Genomic DNA, 25,636 nt, shown 5'->3' on the forward strand with positions numbered 1-25,636 from the left:
GTCTCTTCACGGTCTTTGATACACACATGTATGTTGCATTTAATTGCTGATGTAAAACTCAGATACCTGGCTTTTCACGGCACGTGGCTGATTTCAAAACGGGAAAGATGTTCCTCAATTAATACATGAAACAAACAAATATGTCGTACTCCTATCCTGTTTTTCACATGTGTTTTATGATTGACTGCCAGTGTTTAATTATAATATTTTTGGGGGCCACTTCCTCTAAAATGGTTTTATGGGACTTGACTGTAGAATTAACAACACCAATTGTTTATTTCAATGAACCAGGTCCTAATATTCACAACAGGGTCATCATTTTTGAGGGAAACCTGTCTTACCTCTCTTTATTTTTCACTTCACTTTCTACTCTTTAATCAACACAGGAAAGCCCGCATAAACAACCCACAGCAATAAGGGGACGAGTAAGCTGTTGCTAAGCCACCTCAGCCAGAAGTCACCAAGCAGTGAAAAATTCACGAATAAAAACATGCGAACACTGTCATGTCACATCTAGCTTCATACTCAGGCATAAACATACTTTTCAACTATAGAAGCAGTGACCCATTCTCTTATCCTCCCATCACCCCATCCCTTCATCAACCCCTCTTTCATCTCTCTCTCTTTCATCTCGCTACTGATTTCTGTCCAGCAAAGAGGGAAGAGACAGTGACAGAGAGAGAAAGAGCTGGCAGAGGAGAAGAGAGGATGCAAAACTAATGCATTGTATCTGTGTGCACCTTCAGCAGAATACAAAGGCTCTACATTGTTCCCATAATGCATCAAAAACAGCTGCATAGTGATGAAAAGGGAATGAGAAATGTAATGAAATGGTACAGTTTCATGATAGAAACAAATACAGGAATAATATAAATACACCTATATTTGATAGTGGAAAACTTTTTTTTAATATTAATTTAAAGGTGCCTGAAGAAAATACACATTTAAGGTTAAGAATTTGGCTTAATCTGTGAGCAGCTTCCCTGTTTTCGGTCCAGACTCAAGGCACCGTTGTGCTTATTGTGTACCTAAGATCTTAAGTATCTACTTACATTCTTTGACCGTATCAGAAATATATCTTTAAATCCAACCGAGTAAAGAAAATTAAGTAAATAGGAGTGATGTTCCTTTCTAACTTGGTTTTTAATCTTTATAACTCAAATAAATATGGGCAGTAACTATCAGTCTTAGCCTCTTACTGCCAGAGAGTAACTTATTTTTTTTTCTTCACTTAACTATAGGGTACTTAATTTGTTTAATTGCTCTATTGACTGGAGAAAGGGAATCTAGAGGATCAAATTGATTTAATGAACAGAACAAATAAATATTATTTATTTGATACTCTTTTTATTAGTGTGTTTCTAATTTTGTTTATCGTGGAGTCAGTTGAGATCAATGATGGGCAAAAGATCAGTGGAGAGCAGTCACAGCTTCACAGTTTATCATTAAAGCACTGTCAGCATGACGTAAACCTAAACATGTGCATAAGTGTGTATGTGCGTGTGTGTGTGTGTGTGTGTGTGTGTGTGTGTGTGTGTGTGTGTGTGTGTGTGTGTGTGTGTGTGTGTGTGTGTGTGTGTGTGTGTGTGTGTGTGTGTGTGTGTGTGTGTGTGTGTGTGTGTGTGTGTGTGTGTGTGTGTGTGTTTTCTGATCTCATGGTCCAAACTTGTGATCTCTTTGGCTCAGGTAAGTCTTGGTTATTGTCCAATGCAGTGAGATTTTACTAGCCCATCTTGTTTAACAGAGACTTTATAATGAACTAGCTTGTGTTTGAGTCACTGTTCAGAGTGTCTCGTTGCTCTCTTCTCTCAAAACAAACAGTTACAGCTGTGGTCCTCTTTATTACTGCAGCGGGGATACAGTGTTCAACAATTGGGCAAGTGGAAATAGAAGGGCTGTGTGTGTGTGTGTGTGTGTGTGTGTGTGTGTGTGTGTGTGTGTGTGTGTGTGTCAGAGACGAACACACACAGATAGTTTTTGGGGATATGCCCACTACATGGTGTCTCCAGATGTGTGTGTCCACGTAACCTAATAGAGTCTGGGCCCTGGCTTGTTGGGGGAGGCTGTGAGTGTATGTAATGTGGGGCACGGAGGGGCGGGGGTCAGGTGTTTTAAATGGGAATGATAAAGAGGACACAGGTTTTTATAGGAACTCGCACTTACTGCTCTCTTTTTTTGTTTGCATATCATCTGTTCATGCCATGCTCGCTAAATTCAAAACCTGTCTCCTAGAAATTATGCTCATACACAGCTAATTTGCATGAGAAAATTGTTTTCTTTAGCGAATGGAAATTCTGCCAAGGTTGTTTTTTTTTTTTTTAAATAATGAGGAAAAATTAACACTGATTATATCCAAAATCTGTGGATATCCGCTGAATCTTCACTGCTGAATTACATTTGTCTTCAGCCGTGCTGATGGAACAACTCCACTGAGAACAATGAAGGTCTGTTAGTCAGGCTGCTGGTCCAGACAGAAAACATCTCTGGTTGGTTGTCTGAATTCTTTTGACACCACCAACGTCAAATCTTTTATGTTATATCTAAATATCTACTTGATGAGTTGGGACAAAAATGCACAGATATCCATGGCACCCACTGATCCCCATCCAGTGACATAACATTGATTTAGCATGCAAGTATGATAATATCCTCAAATGGTCTTAAAATTTGGCTAAAAACACCACAATGACAACAACTTCGCTATGCTCCTGCTTTTGGGCTCATCAAAGCACTTTGAGATCCCTGCATAACTGAATGGAACCACAATAGAAAACTAAGTTGTGTTTTCCTTCATGGCTGTGCATAATATATTCCCCTACTTCTCATAAACTAAATGAACTAAAAGGCTCTTTAATGATAATAAAACAAGACTAAAGTGGCTTTAAGAAAAAAATGGGATTTGTTAACTTTGTGATTTGTTAATTAACAAAAATGGAGATCATTCTCTCACATTAACTATGTGTTTTTGTAGTATAAATAACACATGGCACAACACCAGTCGTAAAGTATGTCACACTTACTAAAGCAGGTAAACATGATTCAGGTTGAACTAATCCTCAAACATGTATTTGGATTTAACAACAGCAGAGTTCAAAGACATTTCTTACACCTGACCTCAGGCTGGTTTAATTTAGCCCTGAAAGCCCTAAAACCACTGCACTGAATGAAGGTTAAATGCATACAGTCAATACTCACACACACACATGCATGCACAGATTTTCCAGGCCCTAAAAAAGTGAAAATGTAATTTTCATAATAGCAGGTTGAGCAAGTTTTCATTTATAGCAGTACTGTCGCAAGAACCAAAGCGGGTCGAGTTAGCACATACCAACAAGCCTCAATGTAAAACCTAACAAGAGTCCACTTCAGAGGTTCTCAGGAATTTATAAAAATAAAAATACACTGTAGGGGGTGTAGACGTAGGCACAAGATTTAATATTGAACAAACAGCCCTAAATACTATTGGCCCAGCCTCTGTGGTTGTCATTCATGCAGAATAACCTTCATAAATCTAAATAATCTGCTCCACTGCATGGACACCAGATTGGCAATTTTTCTTTTATTGTCATATATCAATTTTCTGTAGAAGTTAGAATTTGGTTTCTTTGTGTGTTCACTGTGGGTTTTATATTCTATTCCACTTCAGTGGAAACAAACACAATTATAATACAACATCATTCATACTGTTATGCTGAATGAACTGTGCTTGTTTAATGAGTGTGTGCAGCCAACAAGAGACCCTCTGCTAAACACATCCACCTGGAGAGGGGAGGCTTACACAAACACACATACACTGAAGTAGCTTGTCTGTGACAGGCTGAGCTGAGAGCAATATATCCGAGTTGTATTTTTACCTCGGCCCACACGCTGAGCAAAATGCCAACTCTCGGCCTTGAGAAACACAGTGTAATTGCAGGACATGCACACACAGACACACACACTTAGACACTACAGGTCAAGCCCAGCCAACCACCGAAGCAGCCACAGAACATAAACAACTTTCACACACTCTCTGAATCATATGAGCATTTCAATATTGTTTTAGATAAATATATTCAGCCGCACATATAAATATGTGTGACCATAATTATTCCCTGAGACCACAAATGACCGTGACAGGAAGGTAGTTCCCACAGTTTCAGCAGCGAAGCGACCCAGCCCTGCAGTACTGGAAATCCATAGCTCAGTTTACAGTACAGACAACTGGGCAGTGAGTGAAGCGAGGAAGGTGCTTGAAGACAACAAACAGTGGTTCATTGGTTTGAACGCAAGCTAGAACATTTATGTTCTGTAACTAAAACTATTTTCTGCCCGTGAAACACAACACGTAACTTCAGAAGAGAAACCTGTTTCCACATTTCGCTACTTGTACCTCTCTTGGCCTGTCATGCTCGCTTTCTCCTCTCCATCCTCGCTCACACACGCACACGCACACGCACACACACACACACACACACACACACACACACACACACACACACACACACACACACACACACACACACACACACACACACACACACACACACACACACTTCTCCCAGTGGGCAGCAGCTGTTGGAGTGCTAATCTCCATTAGCTACTGAACTGGCTTCTATGGAGAGAGCCATGTAAAATCTGTACTCTCACTACTCTCACTCTTTCATCCAAGTGAAACACAAAGGCTGTATCACACTCAAAACCACATCATTTTTTCTACTTCACAGCATTTGTAACATACTTCTTCATGTCATTTTCAGCCGCAGTCAATGAAATGTACAAGCTTGAAGTGATACACACAAACAGACCATTACAGATATTAACACTTTATCTGGATAATCTTAAATCTTAAGTGCTCTTGCTAAAAAAAACATATGAGTAAATGTACAATATTTCAATTAACAACTGAGTGATGGACAAGGAAAGATGAATGAAAACATGACTTACAGTCTGTAAAGCTTTGTTGTTCCAAGGAAAAGCAGCTCGGGAAAGACGGCCAGATTATTCCGATTCAGGCGCCTGCAAAAACATGACATAAATTAGGGAATAAACTCTACCTAGCTCCATCCAAACAGTGAGGGTGAAGCGGTTACATGTGTGTATAATCAGCATGTTAAATTGAGATTTGTGTTTCCTGATCTCCACATCAAAATATATTGTGCAGTTTTGATTGCAATGCCGTGCGGGTCTAGGAAGTGTAAGAGAAAAAGGTGATTGATGGAAATACACACGCATGTTCACGGAAGGATATGCAAAAAAAAAGAAAACATTCGAGGTTATCTGTGATTTAAGGGGTAAAACATGGCTGCCAGACTAACAGTGAACTCGAGAAGGATGCAGGGAATGTAGGGGGAGGAAGACGAGGGAAGGGGTTCGGATGAAGGGGAGGTGGGGGGGCATTTTTTATCACAAAGAAGGAGGAGAGGAGACGATGTGGGAAAAACAAACAGGCAGTCTGGCCGGGCTACCGAATGTGTGAAAAGGACCCCACTGAGTAAACAAGGCCCTCACAGGGGAAGAACTCACAACAACCCATCATCACACACACACACACACACACACACACACACACACACACACACACACACACACACACACACACACACACACACACACACACACACACACACACACACACACACACACACACACACACAGAGGAGTTGAGAGAACTCTGCTGAGTTTAATAATCTGGGTGCGATCATTTAACCCTGTTGAGTGGAATGAAGAGGTTTGTGTGCCGGTGTCTGTTGGTGTGTGTGTGGTTGGGCCTTGATGTGAGTCAGAGGAGAGCGAGGCAACAGAGTGACACAATGAGAGACAGGCTGCTGAAACAGTTTAACCCTGACACACAAACACACACTGACAGGCCCAGCGACAAATGCTGTGTTGGCTGCTACTGGACAGGAATGAAGAGAGGCAAAAAGCAAGGCGAAATGAGAATGACTTCGAACTAATAAGAAAAGTGCAGTCCTGACTATCCATCCACAGTTTACACACACAAACCCACAAGAATCCCTGAAACACCACCGATTTTTCTCCATTCAAAAGTTTAGAAAACTTTAGGAACCTCTCTTCCATTCTCTCAGATTAAATAACGTCACCCTTTCTGTGTCCATCTTCCATCCACGAGTGCACAAACATGCGCGCACTTGTCTATGCACATTCATACTCCACGGTTACATCAGAGGCTGCTTAAATATTTAACATCCCGCAGAAATGATGTTTCTAAATTATTCACTCCACTTCCGATAACGCTGGCTCTGGCAGCTAAGAGCCCGCATGATCCCATGGAGAGGCCCACTCCCCCTGTAGGTCCTGCCCAGCAATGAGCACCCATTAGTGGGCTAGACATCCCCTGGGAGAGTGCACGGACCGGTGTTGGAGGTAGGGAGAAGGAGGGACACCAAAGAGGTGGTATGAGCTCATCCCCTCAAAATAGATGCAATGCGGTCAGACTAGGAGTCTCTGAAAATGAAGTTAAGACACAGAGATCAAATCCAGTCGGCTGCATAGCACCTCTGAGGTGTCAGCGATTTTATATTCACTTCATTATTTTAATAATTAGAGTAGCAGCCTGATTATCACATTAATCATCATATTTAGCTTGATACATCAATTTCACAAATTAGGCTTCTTATGCACAGTCTTTTTCTGGGTTTAGCTGTTCATGTATCACAAAGGTGCATCACAAAGGAATGGTTAAAGGTCCCATATTTTATATTTTTCTTATTCTTTATTTGCAGTCTTAATAGCCATACATGTATTTGTGGTTTTGTGGCACCAAAAAACCCTTTCAATATAATTTTTCATCTCATCTCTGCAGCTTTTCTCTGGAGCTGTATGAAGATTAGGCTGGTTTGTGATTGTGTCTTTAAGGTGTAATGATATAAATGACCCTCTATTCTGGTTGGCTAACTCTTTTCTGAGTGACAGTCGCCCACGCCACGCCCACAGTTTTCTTTGGTCTTGTTGCTTGCTAGCGTTGCAATAGAATGACTGCTCTGTCTTTTCTTTACATATAAGGTTGGACAGTGGGGCTGTGCTGACGGCAGACATACGCCATGAGTGTGAGTGTGTCATATCACAAACTTACAGAAGTCCAAAAAGCTAATTTAGAGGGACAGTTGCTGAAAACAGGTGGTGTGAATATCTTCATAGACTGAGCATTTGTACACTTTTACAGTATCTATGCAGCACCTAGACCTGCTTTATAATAAAAAAGGACATCAAAATTTAAAATTAGACAATATGGAAGTTAAATCGTGTTATTTTCTGCTATACAGTATTTCATGTGCATGCTACTTTTGCTTTAACCTAAATAGTTGTTAAAGAAATAAAATAAATATGACATCTAACACTGCAAATTCTACACCTCGGGATGAGAAGCTCCACATACAGTGAAGTAGCCAATTAATGACCACAAGAGCAGCAACTGACAATTATTTTCATGACCGATTAATCTGTTAAAATCTTCAAATCCCTACAAAGATATTCAATTTAATTTTACAATTGCTGTACACTTTGCTTCTCAAAATAATTTTGTTCTCTTCTGATAGTTTGTTTACTTTTTCTGAGCATCCGTAGCTCCGTTTGCATCACTTTTCATAACACTGTGACATTCACTGTTGATGATTCTGTCTGAACTTCAGTGGTGGTTTCAATTTGGGGTTGTTCATATGGTTTCATTCAGATGAGTAAAATAGCATAATTTACAAGGTCAACAGCTCAACAACCAACTATTTGCAACAGAGTTATCACATTGCAATTGTTTCTGAGTTGTTGTTTTTTTTGTCATAAGTGAAATTCGCCTTCAAAACAGCTCCATTGTTCATCTAAAAGTGCTGACTACCGACTCAAATAATGAATCTGGTTGTCTGTGTTTGTTTTGCGGATTTATTTATTTAAGAGTTATTTGTACTGGGAAAAGTGTGGACCATGAACTACAGCCCCATACCACCAAATTTATGGCCTGATTTAGTTTACAGTGCCCACCCCTCGATGGGCCTTCTGGTTTCTAGACCTGAAGGAATGTATCTTTGTCTTCATATGTGTGTGTGTGTGTGTGTGTGTGTGTGTGTGTGTGTGTGTGTGTGTGTGTGTGTGTGCACACGCTCACATACTGTAAACAGCCTCAGAGTACTACCACAGTCATGTCTCATTAGTCAAAGTCTGGCTGAAAGTGAATGAAGACTGAGCAGCAAGTAGTCTGAGGTGTGAGGGTCACTCCAACAAGCTAATGTCACACTGCAGCGTGGTGATAATCCCTGCAGTCATAAACAGATGCTGGAGCGCCGCAAACTGCACAGTAAACACACACACGTTCTCGCAAACATGCAAGCACAGTGAGCCAAATCTTTGTACACACACACACACACACACACACACACACACACACACACACACACACACACACACACACACACACACACACACACACACACACACACACACACACACACACACACACACACACACACACACACACACACATATGAATACTCACACAAATATAAAGTCAGAAACACACACGCTGTCCTAACACCTCTGTGTTATGTGTAGTACGACAGGCCTGCAGACACTGGCTGGAAAGGAAATAACAAACTAACTCAGAAACCAATTATTACTCCACCAATGCTGCAGCTGCCATTGTACACATTTTGTACTAAAAACCCCATAGTTATAACCAAAACCTTGTGAACATTTCCATGATCCAAAAAAAACTTTCTTCACTCCAAAACCACTTCAAACTGACCAGAGTGTATGTCTGATTCAACGGTTCATGCTGTTGCTCCACAGCTTCACAACTTCTGAAATGAAGCGAGATCCATCATCCACCAAAAATGTATAGTGTCTAATCTGATGTGTTATTTAAACACTGATTACTATCGCTGCCTTAAAACACAGAAATGCAGAAATCCAGTCTTATCAGCTGACCAGTAAATTCCTTTGCTATCAGCCAAAAATCCTTCACATTCAGCAGTAGTGGGGAGCTTTTCCTGTAAACTTTGCACAAACTGGCGTTTACCAACAAATATAACAAATGTCATCTGTGACAGAGAGAGTCAGGGAAAATCTATCTCCAATGACTTTCTAGACAGAACTGCTGTAGTAAAAATTGCTCTGTGTCTTCACAGAGCAGATAATTTCAAGCTCTGCTGCTCAGTAAAAAATGAAAAGAAAAAAAAAAACGTTGCTCTGAAATGATCAGTGAGAACAATGTTATCACTCACAGGCTTTAGCGCTTTTCATTTAGCACTAATCCAGGGTTTTTCTTTGAAATCCATATCCCGCTATCTGAGGTCACTGTTACAATTATCTACTGCTGTTCAGATTGTCCACATATTACAAGATGATCATTCGGTTTGAGGCTTCATTGTCTCGTCTGTAACCGCTGTTGATAGACACACCTCACTACCTGTAATCGGTTTTACAATTATTCATTGCTGTTAAAAAGATCTTTGAAAATGTGATCACTCAATTACAGGCCAATTATCTAAGGCTTTACCTGATTTCTGTTCTCTGAGATCATTATCTCAACACCTGTAATTACTATTTGGTTCTCTCCGCATGTCTGTGGCTGTTATCTCCTTCAGTCCCACAGAGCTTGAATTGGGACTATAAACCAGTCATATGTGAGTGGAGGATAAGAGGATCAGGAACTCCTCTCTTTCCTATTCTGTGCCCACAGGGTGAGGGTGAGGAATGTATGACATTCCTATATGCATGGGACAATAGAGAGCGAGAACCAGATGGGTGAATATGGAGCAAAACCATGAGGAGAGGTTAAAGAATGAATGAAAGAAAGACAGAAGGCGTGAGTGCGTTTGGGGGGCCACAGAATCAAGATAAAACCAGTACTGACAGAGCAGTCTTGCATAAGCGAATGCGCATGCATGAGTGTATCAAAACACAAGCACGTGTTTGTGTATGTGCACATTGTGTGCTGTGACATGCCTATCTCCACACCACCTCCTTCGACCACCTACCCCTCCTCCACACCCCCCAGGCTACTGCCCCACACCTGACCCGGCCCTGCCCGGCCCTGCAGGGCCTGTCGCAAAAAGGGATGAGAAGGGGAACCGTTTTCTCCCCCTGTGGGGGGCAGTCACTGTGGATCCGTCAGCCCAGCTTAGGGCCCTCTCCTCTGGGCAGCGGTGCCCAGCAGGCCCCCTCCAGCCCCCAAGAGGACGAAGGCCTTTGAAATGAGCCCCCAGACTCCAGACTCCAGAGACGTGCCTTTGTCTGGCAGCTGCGGGGGGGCATTGATGACTGACTCCATCTTTGTGTTTGTGAACATGCCAAGCTAGAGATGCTAAATTACAGTTGAACACTCTCGAGGGGACAACAGAAGATAGCCATGTTGTGTCAGAAAGTTAGCTGCTGTCAAACGTGTTTGTTGCCATCAGAGACAAGACAGAGCAAAAGAGACAACAGCAGTGTGCATAATTTGATAATAGATATGTAAGACATTGTCTGCTATTGTTTACAGACAGGCTACACTGTATGTGTTGACACCTGTTTGTCTCATATATATGTGTGACAGCGGGTATTTACCAGCTCGCACCATCTCTTCGCAGCAACAGTAATCACTACCAAAGTTTACTGTTAAATCCAGATCATATGCAGTTAGATTTTGTCCTCTTTGTCTGTGGCTCAGGGCAGTAATTCCCAGAACTGCTTAGCTGGACAGAGCCCAGCGCTGGGTGCATGAGAAACACCAGCAGATTCCCTATAGTGGTGCGCAGAGTGTCTCTCTGTGTCAACAAAGAGCAGCTATAGTGCAGCAAAGAGCATAAAAAAAACAGGCATGACAGGGCCAAGACAGGAGCAGCTGATGAATCATGATATTTGATCCTTTTCATCCCAATGACTCTTGAAGAATTTACCCAAAACAGCTATCTAACAGATTAACAGCCTTCTCCTGTACATCTGTGTGTGCAGGTGGATATCTATGTGTGTATGCAGGCATGTCTGCTGTTGTGAAAGTGTGTAAGCACAGAGGATTTTTATATGTCTTTAATTAAAAGCTTGTCGCTAAGCCTCCTCACACTCGGTCACAGTCTGCTGCATTCGAGTGTGTCATTGGCTGTAGGTCAGGCCACATAACACAAACACACGCACGCAAACACACACACACACACACACACACACACACACACACACACACACACACACACACACACACACACACACACACACACACACACACACACACACACACACACACACACACACACACACACACACACACACACACACACCTTGATGAAGGTTATAATGTATAGTTTAAGCAGGGTGGTGATTAAATCTTACTGAATTATGGCATCAGGATTTAAATGCACTGGTCAAAATAATAGAAACCCCTGTCAGTATAACACAACGGACCTTTTTCACAGCAGACATTTTGACTACTCATTGTAAGGAAAGCACAAGTAGAATTAATGGTAGCTCAGTTCCATTTAGGCATCCAACTAAGCCATGTTAGTGAACCAGCATACACAAACAAAGGACCACCTTCAGCCATCATTAATACACCCGTGCTTTCCCTGTTGTGAAGAGTCAAAATGTCCACTGTGTAAAAAGGTCTATGCAGTTCAACAGCAAATAAACTGCAACCGACAAAAGGAATGAATGAATATTAATTTGAATTAACAGCTCTTTAAATTTGTTTCGAGAAACAATGAACATTATAACCTTCATGAAGGTAAGATTTATCACAGGACGAGTGTCGTACACACAGACTACAAAGATTTAGTTATGCCATAACAGCCTTATGATTGGATGCTGACTACCTGGTGCCATAAGAACATTTGACTGTTCTTCATTTACTGCCCTTTGACTCAATTTGAAAATGTTCCTCTTGGGCTGAGATGTCAGCAGGGGGCAAAACAATTCAGATTAAATGACTATGAAGATATACAGAGGTCAGAAGTTAAAGGAAAGGTTTAAGTAAATCAGTGCAATCTCGAATGCCACAATGCACTCAAGGGATTGACATGAAAAAGACAGGAAATGGTGGTCAGACACATTAAGATACCTTTTTTGGTACGACTTCAGGCTGTCTAAGACAAAAACCATTACAGTGGTCCCAGATCGCACTAGTCATATCCACCGATGGTACATGTAGAGCTTTGGCAGCTAAAGTCAGCAGGTGTTACATTTCTGTTAGTGTCAGAAACTTAAGATAACATTTTCACAACTACTGCTACAACTCGGACCTACAAACCGATTAAACAGTGCTCTCTAGCATCATCCAAACACCAAATGAGAGATTTCTTTTGGAAGGACACAGTAGTTCACTCAGACAATGAAGCTCCAAAGACTTGGAGAATCTCTAACAAGCAGTATTGCAGTAGTCTGTGGTGGCCCATGAAAATGAATGTGTGTTATCTTGGGAGACTTTTGAGTATGCGTGCATCCTGAAGTATATTCATAGAGCACGTGATAGAGGATAAAATGGCACCAGCTTTGACACAACAACGTTACTCACAGTCTCTCCAACTCTTTCAGGTCCTGGAAGGCTCCTCTCTCGATTGTTGTGATTTTGTTCTCCATTAACTGCCTGAGAGAGAAACACCAAGAGAGTGTGAGACTATGAGAATTGGACAGAAAAAAACAGAGAAGAGGGAGAAGAAGAGAGCGATAGAGAGACACATAGAGCGTGAGAGCTAACAGAGTGATTTGTGCGATGAAACCATGAGAGGCCAGAGAAAAGGAGAAAGACGGCCGGATGGGGCCACAGATAAGAGAGAGAAGAGGAGGAGAAGGAAAGAGTGAGATAGGGCAAAGAGATTGACACTGGAGAGGAGAGGGATGTAGAGATGGAGAAGATAGTGGGTGTGAAAAAAAAAAGAAAAGCAGATTGGTGGAGATGGAAAGTGATAGAATGTTGAAACAGCACGAGGTAGAGAGAGGAGACAATCAGCCGCGAGTCGATAGAGCCCTAGAATTGACTTTAAAACTGGCCCATCAGTTGGACAGCAACTCATCTATCATCCAATTTACTCTCCATCTAACCACATAGCTGTGACTACTCATTCACTTACACTGGCACAACTCTGCAGGATCACTGTGCTGACTTAGCCAAGCAACAATGCACATTTTCATCAGCTGTGTGCAGTGAGTTCATCATAAATAGGAATTAATCTGCTGATGTTTTCTCTTTTTTCAATTTATTGGTTTATCAATTAGTCTTTGAAAAGGCCAAAACTGAGAAATACACCTCAGAGTGCACAAAATAACATCTTCAAAATGACAGTTGTGACCAGAATAACAACACATCATCACATTTAAGAAGCTAGATTTTGAGAATTTTGCTTCAAAAAATTACAATAAATTGATCACTTACATTACTTGCCTGCAGGTCTAATTTAAATTCAAATGGTTAACAGTGTGTCAGTGCAATCGGGTGAACACATACAGGAAACCGGTAAAGTGAAGACTGGAGCACACAAACATACCCACCCAATTAAGGATATAATCTCTGGAGGAATTCCAACAATGTATTCCCTGCCATTCACTTTTAGCTGAATGGCACACAAGACACAATCTAAGTAGGCAGTCCTTGTCCCACCACTGCTGGTGCAGAGGAACGCTTTACCTGGATTCATCCCAGGTAAGAAACCTGTTCTTACTTGACTCTTTCCTTCTCTTCCCTTTTCTTTTCCTTTCCTTCCACCCTCCACTCCCTTCCAGCAGCTGCATTCCTCCCTCCGCGGTTACACCTAATGACCGCTATCTCCTTCCCTTTTTGCCCTCCATCACTTCCTTGCCGGTCCATTAATCACTCCAGCACATGGGCCCTGGGGCCCACTGGTTAAAATAAGCCCCTCCTGACACTTCCACTGGCAGATTAACACGACAGCATTAACAGGTGCCACCGCTATTCTGTTTAGACACCCACACTGGCTCAATGAAACCACTGCTTCCCACCACTGGATGCAGTGCAGCATGCGGCAGCTCCCGGGCTGCCGAGCACTCATCAGAAACACTGTCTCTGTGTTGTGGTATTTGAGGGAGGAAAGTTATTGGACATGTAATTTGCTGCTCTTCAGAGCTGTACGTGAGAATGTGGATGTTTTCCTTTTAAATATGCAACAAGGGAGGGGAAAAAAAACAGGGGAAAATAAAATGGATAAAAGCCACTTACAACACTCGCAGATGCCTCAGTCCTGCAAAATCCGCCTTGGTGATTTTAGTGAGGTTGTTTGCATTCAGATCCCTAGACAGTGAGATGATTAAAGAGGGGATTGTTAGTGCATTTGAAATTATACTTTAATAAAAAATTTAAAAAAAAAACCACAATGCTTGTGTGCAGGTTACTGAAAAGGTTTTTGTTTGAACTTGGTGTGCCGTGGGCAAATGCACAATTGTCATTTGAGCGTCAGAGAAACTGAGAGGAGCTGTGGCTGCTGCACTATGCTGGGCAAATGTTAATTTCATCAAGGGGTCTTCGTCTGATAAAATACGGCCTGTTTAACTCGGAGCCCACTTGTCCAAATCCGTTTTTGATTAACTTGCTGGTCTCCAGACAAACCGATGTGGTCTACGGAGGCTGCGCTAATGCAACAGTGCGAAACCACCAACACAACCACAGCAGCCCCGAACTTCAGCTCCGCGATCAGCACTGACGTGTCCACACATTGAACACATGCAATATGCAAGAAGTCTGGTGTTTTTAATGATTTACATAACAACCAAAAATCTACGTGAGTTGGATTTAGCGGCGTTTAGAGAACCTTAAGTGTAGTTTGGACACGTTCGTTCAAATTTAAAGCTCTGCGCAATTAGTCCCCAAGGAAAAAGTCCTCCGTGCTTTCTGCGTACCATTTAACTGAATAAATGAAACAAGAGTTATACAATTTTGGGACTATTATGTGATGATAACCATGTTGATATAATTTCCTGACCACTCGTGACAGTGTAATTTTGGGTATCAAATTGGCTACTGGAATAAAATGTGCAGTAAACTCTTTAAACACTTAAAACGCCTTTAAGAGAACCGCAGCATTAAAAAAAATACTAAATAAGATAAGGTCAATTCACACTTTATCATAATCACTGACGCACAAAGAAATGCATAGTAATCTCGTGATTTTCCTGTGAAATATGTCCAAATTGTTGAGAAATATTAAGTAGCCTGTACATATCCAACTACCGGTACTTACAGTCTCTCCGTGTTGCGGGGTATGTTCCTGGGCACGCTGCGAAGCCCTTGGCCGTGACAGTCCACTGTAGTCCCGGTGCAGGAGCACTGGGCCGGGCAGGGCTGACCGTCCGCTCCGCTGGACAGGACCAGGACCAGAACGGCCACCAGCAGCCACAGTACAGTCACCGGGGAGCGGCCAGGGCCAATGGGGCACAGAGCTCCCACCATCACTGCGGCAAGTGGGGGCCAATATGAGACCCACAAATCACTAAGAAAATACAAGGGCGTTAAAAAATAAAGCCCTGAAATCCCCGACGGAGCTCACCAAAACTCTGCACGCAACGGGATGCCGTCCTCCGTTTCGTCCCTTTGCAGACGCGTGTTTTTGAATTTTCTCGTTCTAAATTTACATTGGGGTCCTCTTAGAGGGGTTTCAATATGTGAAGACTCAACCGTGAGTTTGGTTCCCCTGGGCAGGCAGAAGGGAGGTCGACGAGGCGGTGGACCCGCTCTGTGTCTGCGCTACAGCAGCGCAAACTTCCACATGTCCCCGGCATGCGGTGCCCAAATCCCCCCGGTGTGTGCTGTGTCTGTGTATGTAAATGTAGCCTATATGCGCGGAGACTGGTCAGTGGAACACCTCGATCCTTGATATGATCCAAAGACGCACACTCTCACACACACAGTTCGGGAACACACACTCCAGGTAAGGCTGTCTTGGTTATTAATTCACAACACGCGTCCGGCGAAGAAGCAGCGGCAGCGCTGGTTCTCCCAAAAGCTCAGCAGAGGTCACCGTGCCGGAGAGATATCGATCCCGATAACATATCAATTGCCGGTAGGTGGCAAGGATGCAGCTAATGTGAGGAAAACCCGTGAAAGACCAGCGCGCAATACTATAATCCAACTCTGCGTGGTGCGTCAAAGCGCTGCTCCCGAGAGTGTGTGAGAGGAAGAGAGAGGGAGAGTGAGAGAGGAGGGAGCGGGCACGTCTGGTACTGCGTCTGTCGAGGCAACTCTCTTTCTCTGACACACACACACACACACACACATGAACACACATGAACACACACGCACTGCGTTTTCTCTGAAGGTAGCAGCAGGTTTCTAAGTGACTGCCAGATGAACAGCAAAAGTTTGACCTCGGAAGGGGACTCTCTTTCTCACTGCAGTGTCCCGGTCACCTGATGCCTTATTCAACTGGCTTCAGTAAAACGACAGCGCGTCTTATTAAAGCCTGATGACGCAGAAAAAACTCTGATCCTTGAAATTCATACGACTGAACCAAGAATGAAGCGCTGTTAAATAGACATTTGTTGCTGCTTAGCTCATAATTCTTCAGCCTCAGGATAAAAGAGAGTTTAAAAGGACACCTGTCTCATGATGGACAAACATCTTGAGAGTGGGTTCACAGGATAAGCCATGTACAAATTTCATGTCCAGAATAACTTCAATGGATTTGAGTTGTCTTTATTGTGATTCAGTTTTAATTAATAAATGATGAATTAAGAAACCCTAAAAACTCCACACAGACTTTCCAGCTCTCATCAAACTTTCAGAAATTCTTCCGTACTTTTGTCTGGATGACTCATAAATCTTTAACTGTTATTTATGACACATCAGTTTCAGCACATTTATATTTACTATCACTTTACTGTATTTCTGTCAATGTTAGCCAACAAGTGGTTGCTTGTGTGGACTTGTGATTTGATATTTTGGGTTAAAAATAATTATAATAATAATAATTGTAACGAATTTCTCTCCTCTGGATCCAGAGACACTAATTTGGTGTTTTCAGTAGCTCCAGAGGTTTTTGATGGGTAATGTTGGGCCTGACCTTAAACTCCCATGACTTTAAGCAGCCTGGTAACATACTTGTCTACGAGGACTCTGCAGCCAACTTTAACAGGGCGAACCATAGCTTTCCAATCATGGATACAATTATAAACAGTACAACTATTCAGAAACAGCTGCTAGTTGTGTAGGCATCTCGACAGGCATAAATTCTGTCACAAATGAGTTTAAATGGAAAATATTGAGGCAACATTATAGAATCTCTTTGATACAGATATCATGTCAGTATGAAGAACACAAACAATGGACTGCAGTTTTATATCCCTTACAACCCTCAAGTCTCCTTCAGGTCTCAGGTTTTAGACCTATGAAGTGACCCCATGATTAAAACTGTTGGGTTCATTCTCATTTCTAATTTAGATGTAATCCACATCTGTGTTGCTTGTCCTTCACATCTGATTCTTGGCCTTACAATAAACAATGTTGTTTTAAAATGTGTTGTATGAATGACGTGACTTGACTCGATGGGGTGAACTCACTACTGAACTCCACTCCTTATTGCAGTGTTGGATTAGGTAAACACTTAAGGGATATGATTGTGATTCTTCATGAGGGATCAGTGACATACATCTCAAGGAGATGACAGATCTGTGCTGTCTTCTCTCTGCCACTCTCAAGCCTTCATTTCTGCCTCCCAAGACACAATTCAAACAGCTGTGTGATCGTAATGCTGATGCTCCGACAAACACACACTCCCACAGCCTCACTCACATAGCCTACTTAGAGAGGGAGGAAATATAACTTATAGAAAATTCTATATCTTTATCTTTTCTGTTGAGGTGGATAATTAAAGAAAGAAAGAAAAAAAAGACTAGCATGAATTATATGTCTTAACAAAGGAGACATAAGCGAGGAAGAGGAACTGTGGAGGAGGCAGAGAGGGGAGGGGGAGATGGGGAAGGGTGGGAGGGTCACTGATGGTGGCGTATCATAGCTGAACTGAGGGAGGAGAGAGAATCACAGGGGAGGAGAGGGTGACCCCTATTCCTGCAACACAACAAGACTTCAGGGCACATGGCGAGTTCAGACACAGTTTAACCTGACCTGTCAGCCCCCCCCCCCTCCACACACACACACACACACACACACACACACACACACACACACACACACACACACACACACACACACACACACACACACACACACACACACACACACACACACACACACACACACACACACACACACACACACACACACACAGTCAGTTGTGTTTCCATCACTTCAAAGGACATTACATTGACTTTCATTAATTTCCTGGAGACTTACCCTAACCCCCGAACTTTAAACCAAGTCTTCACTATAAAATTTAATGATTTACGTTATATAAGTATTTTTTTTTTCCTCAAGAGGAAGTTGAGTCCAGGCGATTTGACAGGGTAAACAAATTTATGCCCACACAAAAGGAGTAATATGAGCACACACACACACACACACACACACACACACACACACACACACACACACACACACACACACACACACACACACACACACACACACACACACACACACACACACACACACACACTTAGGCCTCGTTGATTGCCTTGGATTACAGCTAAAGCCCAGGTCAAGCTGCAGGATTGTTTGAATCTGACAGTAGAGACTCAGCGACTGGCTTGCTGCCATTGACGGGTCTTCACATGTTTGTAACAAGTTAGAAAAAGATATTAGGTATTCCTCTATTGAGTCACTGATGTATTTTTAGTCATATTAATGGTGTTGCTTTATGGATCACAATGTCTCTTTGGTCAACAACAAAATATCTCAAAATAATTTGGACATTCATGCATCTCAGAAATTAAGTGTATTGACTTTGATGATCCCCTGAGTAAATCAAATGTTTGTACAGATATTCATGGTTCCCAGATGATGTGTCCTGATGACTTTGGGGATGTGACTTTTGATATAGCGGCAAATTAAAATTTGTACTTTATAAAAATTGTAATACTTTGGTTCATGACCAAAAACCTGCTAAAATAATGACATTCACACCAGCGGTACTGTTTGGTGTTAAATAAAAAATATAACCATGCTGAAAAGCGAAACAACAGTAAGATTGTGAGCATGGTTAACATTTTTAGTCAAAGAGGACTCTTGACAAACTCGCCTGCACTCAAACCTCATCTGTCATACGAGGAAGCAGTATTGAGATCTTCCTACACACCCAGATTTCTGAGGTGACAGGATGTTCAGAGAACCACTTTATCATGTTTAAATAAAGGACAGTCAGTCGAGTGATGTTGATGTCACATCCTCAACAGTGGTTATTATTAGAAGGTGATTGATTACAATGAGGCTTAAATCTTTCCACATTTTTCAAAATCATCATGTTTTTAAAGTTGTTACATGTCAATATTATTTTAATGATAGGAAAATGCCTAACCCTCCAAGAACAAAGATGTATTATTTCCTAATGTGAGAACGTTGGATGACATTGCCAATGACGACAGGCGCAACTTGACAAACCTGATTTACATTTCTCAGACAAATGTAAATCAGGAGATCTTCAATTACAACATTCCTTTTTTCTTTTTTTTTTAACCACACTTATCCATACAAAAGATGACTTACAATGTATAGATACCTTGAAATATTACACATTTAACTATTAAGACAACAATGAGTTGGAGCCATTACAGACTGCCCAAGACTCCAACTAACATCACAGGTCAATCATCTGCGATAAAACAAATCAACTTAACTAAAGATGACTTGCAGAGTTCAGATGGAACTGATGATGATGCAGATGAGCTGCAGTGAATTCAGCACCTTTTAATTCAGATAATGAATGAAAAGGAGGTTCCTTTTTCTTACGTATTACCACTGAAATGGCTCATCCCACATTGCTTCAAATTACACCAATAAATCTACATATAAAGAAAGACCTTCGCCGAGTGACATTCACATAAAAAGAAATACAGATAAAGGCTGCACGCAATGAACTATGTAAAGTAAGTTTCTAAACAAATGAACTTGAGGCACGCAGCAATTATTAAGTCAAATTCTGAGACTCGTTTTTAAAATTCTAGCTGTAGGAAATTGGCTGGTTTGGAGGTTTGCAAAGCTGCTAATAAGAAGTGAATCTGTCTGTCGACTGTGATGTTGGTACTGCTCAATCCAGCCTGTTGATTTAGGAGCTGTATATGTTATCTTTGGTTTATGGCCATGCAGTAAAGTTGAAGGTGTGGGGGCAGTGTGTGTGTGTGTGTGTGTGTGTGTGTGTGTGTGTGTGTGTGTGTGTGTGTGTGTGTGTGTGTGTGTGTGTGTGTGTGTGTGTGTGTGTGTGTGTGTGTGTGTGTGTGTGTGTGTGTGTGTGTGTGTGTGTGTGTGTGTGTTTGCAGAGGTCAGTTTAGCCACCTGGCCTCTGGACAGCTGCTATCGAGACACATGCTGCGAAGAGTGTGTCCTACTGTACACACACACGCACACACACACACACACACACACACACACACACACACACACACACACACACACACACACACACACACACACACACACACACACACACACACACACACACACACACACACACACACACAAACATTCTCTCGTGTCTATCTTGCAGATATTCATTTATGCACAGCCAAACGTTTACACAATGCGGCAGACAGACACACACAAAGACAGACAGAACTGCAAACAGTTCATTACATCAATGTATTAATTAACAGCATTAATCAAATCTGCTGTGTTTCTCTTTACTCAGATCCATGTAGGGTGTGTGTGCGTGTTGTCTGATAATCACATCATTAAAAACCAATGATGTTTGTGTTTGGACTGGCACCGTCAACAGTCGCTGGTTACACAGCTGCAATGAGACACACACACTTAGAAAGAGGGATGAACATACTGTGCCACACCAAAACACACAAACAGCAACATTAAAAAAACAAACAGAAAAAAAACCTCCTGTCTGGGATTCCTTTTACTCCCAGTTGCCAGTTTCATGCCGATGTGATCCGTCCTTGAGGTGTATTGAAACTTCATTGAGGCCCTGAGGTGTGTATGTGGCTGGTTACCTTTGTTGTGATGGGATTGAGCGGCTGTTGTCTGTCTCACACGCCCAGCTGCCGAGGCCCGGGGAGATGCTAAGGAGGTGAATAGGATCTCATGAATCGACTGGTATGTTGGATATTCTCCATTCTTCTGCCTCTGGAAAAAGGTGTGTCTGGTTTCACATGTCAGGTGTGCTGTTGTTTGTGTGAGCAGAAAATCAATCTTCATTATGTTTCATTCAGAGGTCCGCGAGAGCCACTGATTCAGTTATGTGAGAACTGCTCATATGACACATTAAAAATTAATTATTTATGAAGTCATTCCTCCTTCCTTCCTCAGTGACTCCTTACATTTTTTTTGTACCGTATTTTAAAGTGTTACCTGATTACTCTCTCATTTCACAGTTATTTTTCAGGGATTTTGCATAATAGTACAATTTTAGTCATTTGGCAGACACTTTAGTCTAAAGCTAGGGTATACATGTTTAAAAAGTTTGTATGAGATGCTGTCCTAACATGTCAGAGGTGTTTCCACCTGTTTTGAAAGGCAACAATTGAAGGTGGGCCAGAAAATGATAGAGCGTGGTGAGATGGGGTGAATATTTCAAATAGAGACATGTATGTTGTTGCTCTGCTTGCTCTTTGACCTCCACACCTCCGGGCAACAAGTGAGTGTCACATTGTTGGTTCTGGAAAGGTAAAACAAAAATTGGTGGATGCATTCCCCCGTTGGGGAAGGATGTTGTTTAACCAACTGACAAGCACCTGATTTGACATGTATTGACGCCCTGAGGATACCTGCTATACATTTCCTCCCCTTCTATAAGTATGCGGGAAGAATCAGGGTTTCAGTGTCTTCTTCAAACACGCATCATTGTTGGGAGGGATTGACAGCTTGACCCTGAGCTTTACAGCCATTGCACAGCCAACCTGCTACCAGCGGAGCTACGGCCAAGTTTGTCTTCACTTTTTATAACTGGAAAATGTTTATGACGGTGTTGTCACCAAAATATTTACAAGCTAGTGTGTATTGCTGCTGAAAGCAAAACAAAACAAAAGCATATACACGATTTGTGGACATTAGTGTGAAGATTAGTTTAAACTGATCTTTAAAAAAAGTTTCTGGGTCATCTAACAGGTGAGTGGTTAAGATGTGGATTTCCTAACTGACTTTTACTGTACAGTGAAACATATTGAAACAATGGGGTCAGACTGTCTGGTGTCCCCTGTGTGTCTCTGCTGAACGAGGTTAGTTCATCTGAATGTGTTTGTTCAGCAATGATAGAAGAAGAGATCTAACCAGACATGATAGTCTTGCATATTTCCCCTCGTGGTGCAACAATAGCGTCTCAGCCATTCTAATCCTTTTACACAATTATCCCTCAGTGTTTGTGTGTTTAAGCGCAGCCACTCTGACAGTGGCTTTTCCATGGCCGTGAACCAAAACAACTCAACTGCCATTATCCTAAAATAGCCCGTGAAGTACAAGATAAACACGCGTGTGAAACTAATTGTGCGTTGTGCCGGGAGCTGGCTTGTAGAGGAGCATTGTTGTGACAACAGATTAAACATCTGTCTGAACCCATTGCGGAACCCAAATTCAGATTAAAAGGGAAATAGGATATATCCTGTATATGCCTCATCTCGCCAAAGAGCAGAAGACGTAGTCTAGGTAACAGTGAATGAGGAGAAGCAGACAGACTAGAGTATGGCGAAAGAACAACATTGTTTTCTTCTCTTCTGTTTTTTACTGAGCTAAAAAGAAGAACAATGAAGATTAATTCTCATAATTTCTTTTCTTCTTTTCATTGTTCTTCCAGCATGCTGAATCAGAGAAAAGTCACATGGAGTTAATAACTATTGCCATAAAACACTGCTTTGTGACACGCTCTCATATTCAAACACATACACACACCCAGGCTGGAGATATGTCCTCTGTTTATAACACTGTTCATAATCTAGGAATTTGTCACAGGATTTGTTCATGATAAAGTTATTTTTTTCCCCCTCTCTAGCTTCCAAAGAGCAGAAAGAACTAACGAGTGAGTGAGTGAATGAATTATAGCCGGCTGTAAGCTGTGCTGAAGAAAAGGCTCTTAAATACTGACACAGTATATGATTCTCTGACAAGGACTGGAATCTTGTTGCAGATGAGGCTTCATAGAAGAGTGCTGTTTTCTGTCAGATGCGAAGAATGATGCTTGGAGTCCTGCGTCAGTGATAGTCAAGTAGAAGAAGTAAATCATATGAGGCTTAAAACACCTTTGAAGTGCGGCACCGAAATGGTCCGTGCAGTACTTTGCGTATCCGTAGCATCTCGTGGAAGCATTGCACTGTTACATTGCTGCACAGAAATCAAGGTCAGTTTCTGAGGCTGAGGGGAAGCCGGCTGAAAAACACCAGATGAGAGAGCAGAGAAAAAGTAGAGAGTGGGAGGTGTGACAGAGAGAGGAAAAAGGGAGGTTTGAAAAAAGAAGAAAGGAAAAAGAAAAATATGAAGGGTCCTTCGAGGGGGGGGGGGGGGGTGGAGTAGAGGCGAGAGAATGAGAGGGAGGTGTGTAGAAAGAGGAGTGTGGGAAAAATCAATACGCTCTCTGGAGCGACTGGAAGAGACAATCAGTCCTGTCTGACCCTCGTCTCCCCTTGGTGTCAGTGCATGCATGTTTTTGTGCATATATTTAATTCACGAATGCCTGTGTGTTTATAAGCCACATGCTCGTACATTGATTTTGAGTTTGGGATTCATATGCCGCCGGCCATCTGTGGATGCAGTCGCACGTGTGTCTGTGTGTGTAAGTGTGTGTGTAAGTAAGTAAGTGTGTGTGTGTGTGTGTGTGTGTGTGTGTGTGTGTGTGTGTGTGTGTGTGTGTGTGTGTGTGTGTGTGTGTGTGTGTGTGTGTGTGTGTGTGTGTGTGTGTGTGTGTGTGTGTGTGTGTGTGACCCTTGTTTGTCTCCTCTTGTGTTTGCTGTCCTCAGCTCAAATATATTTTATTGGCATGACTGCTGAGGGCAGGAGAATGATGACGCCGGGGAAGCTAATGAGATAAAAGTTCATTACTTTCCCTCTATCAACTTTATTATGAAAGGATGGATCGAACAAAGACTCGGAGCAGAATTGAAATAGGATAAGACTGTCGCATCCGCAAAAGGACACCCTAGCAGCTTAAACTGGCACCGTATGAGTTGATTTTTGCTTACAGGGGCTCGCAGTCACTTTGCTCTCTAACTCCATCTATGTTCCTGCCATTTACAGGGTCACATTCACGCACAAGCCAAAGGCTATGGGCCAGACTTTCCCAAATTGTCCCGAGATACTTTTTGTAAAATGGCCTTGCTTTGATAGCTATTATTATCAATATAAAGAATAAAGAGCTCTTTTGCTCTCTCTCTTTCTCTCCCTTGTGTATGTATGTGAGCGTGAATGGTTAGTATTTCTGCGCGCCTCGAGGCTAGCGGCTTTCACAGGCCGTCCACTCGACGTTTGTAAAGCTGGCTCAACTCACCATTGTCCAAGTCCCTCTCCTGAATTCAGTTTCTCCATCTGCCCCTGGGCGCCTCTCAGACTGACAGGGGGCGCGGGGGTAGATGGATAGATGAAAGAGCAGACAGGAAGAATACGACTCCTCAGAGAGAGAGAGAGAGAGAGAGAGAGAGAGAGAGAGAAATTTACCAATCACAAAATCCACTTTTCTCAATCTCTCTATCAGATCTCTGCCACCGTCATCCAATCGCTTTTAGTCTTCCTTCCCTCTGCCCTCCTCCTTGCTCTGTCCCTCTGCTGTGCCGTTGCAGGGGGTTAATTGAGGTCTGAACAGCAGGGGGCTATTATGACACCTCTCTAAATAGGACACACACCCACGCTCACACATAAACACGCACACACACACATCATAAAGTAATAATAAAAAATATGATTTCTGAGATGCAAGAAATGCACGAGACTCCCCATTTTCAGTGTTATGCTATGCAGCAACTGCATTGTTAGTGCGTTTTAGGGAGTAAGTGTGTGTGTGTGTGTGTGTGTGTGTGTGTGTGTGTGTGTGTGTGTGTGTGTGCGTGTGTGTGTGTGTGTGTGTGTGTGTGTGTGTGTGTGTGTGTGTGTGTGTGTGTGTGTGTGTGTGTGTGTGCGTGTGTGTGTGTGTGTGTGTGTCTGGGGGTGATGTCAGATTTAATGATGGCTTCCACCCTTTGGAAAAGGCTGCCTCACCCCAAATCAGAAACCAACTGAATAAATCACATAATTAATCTAACAAGTCAGCGTGGTGTATCGAAGCACTGCACACAAAACAAAACGGATTGACAGGTGCATGTGTGTGTGCAGGCGCGCACGTACGGTGCACGCGCTCAGTCTGCCTGCTCTGGTAGTAGCAGATGGTAGGCTGGTGGTCTGTTGCCAAATTCGCTGTGTGATCATGTAAATGATCACATGCACACCCACATTCAAGTAAGACAAACGCCCCTGCAACTACGCCAAGACGTAAACAAACATATGAGTGGACACACGCACACACACACACACACACACACACACACACACACACACACACACACACACACACACACACACACACACACACACACACACACACACACACACACACACACACACGAATGCAGACACCTGTACTGAGATAAACAGGTGATG

The 25,636-nt window shown here is 42.4% G+C and overlaps 1 protein-coding gene across 4 annotated transcripts in view; it reads right to left on the minus strand.

Annotated features, from left to right (window-relative positions):
- The window catches only part of slit2 (slit homolog 2 (Drosophila)), a 90,720-nt gene extending 74,663 nt beyond the window's left edge, over positions 1–16,057 (minus strand). For 3 of the 4 annotated variants that reach the window (XM_069697525.1, XM_069697523.1, XM_069697526.1), the window contains exons 1-4: positions 15,150–16,057; positions 14,132–14,203; positions 12,473–12,544; positions 4,927–4,998 (exon numbers count right to left, since the gene is read on the minus strand). In XM_069697525.1, the coding sequence (XP_069553626.1) occupies positions 4,927–4,998; positions 12,473–12,544; positions 14,132–14,203; positions 15,150–15,358 (425 nt within the window). In that variant the 5' untranslated portion in view covers positions 15,359–16,057. The remainder of the gene's footprint in view (positions 1–4,926; positions 4,999–12,472; positions 12,545–14,131; positions 14,204–15,149) is intronic. The other variant, XM_069697524.1, reaches the window with a different exon arrangement.
- Positions 16,058–25,636: the final 9,579 nt, after the last annotated feature.

The sequence above is a fragment of the Brachyistius frenatus genome, unplaced genomic scaffold (genome assembly GCF_029030835.1).
Source record: "Brachyistius frenatus isolate BFR_SWC_R1_liver_20210118 unplaced genomic scaffold, ASM2903083v1 Contig_23, whole genome shotgun sequence".
Taxonomy (NCBI): domain Eukaryota; kingdom Metazoa; phylum Chordata; class Actinopteri; family Embiotocidae; genus Brachyistius; species Brachyistius frenatus.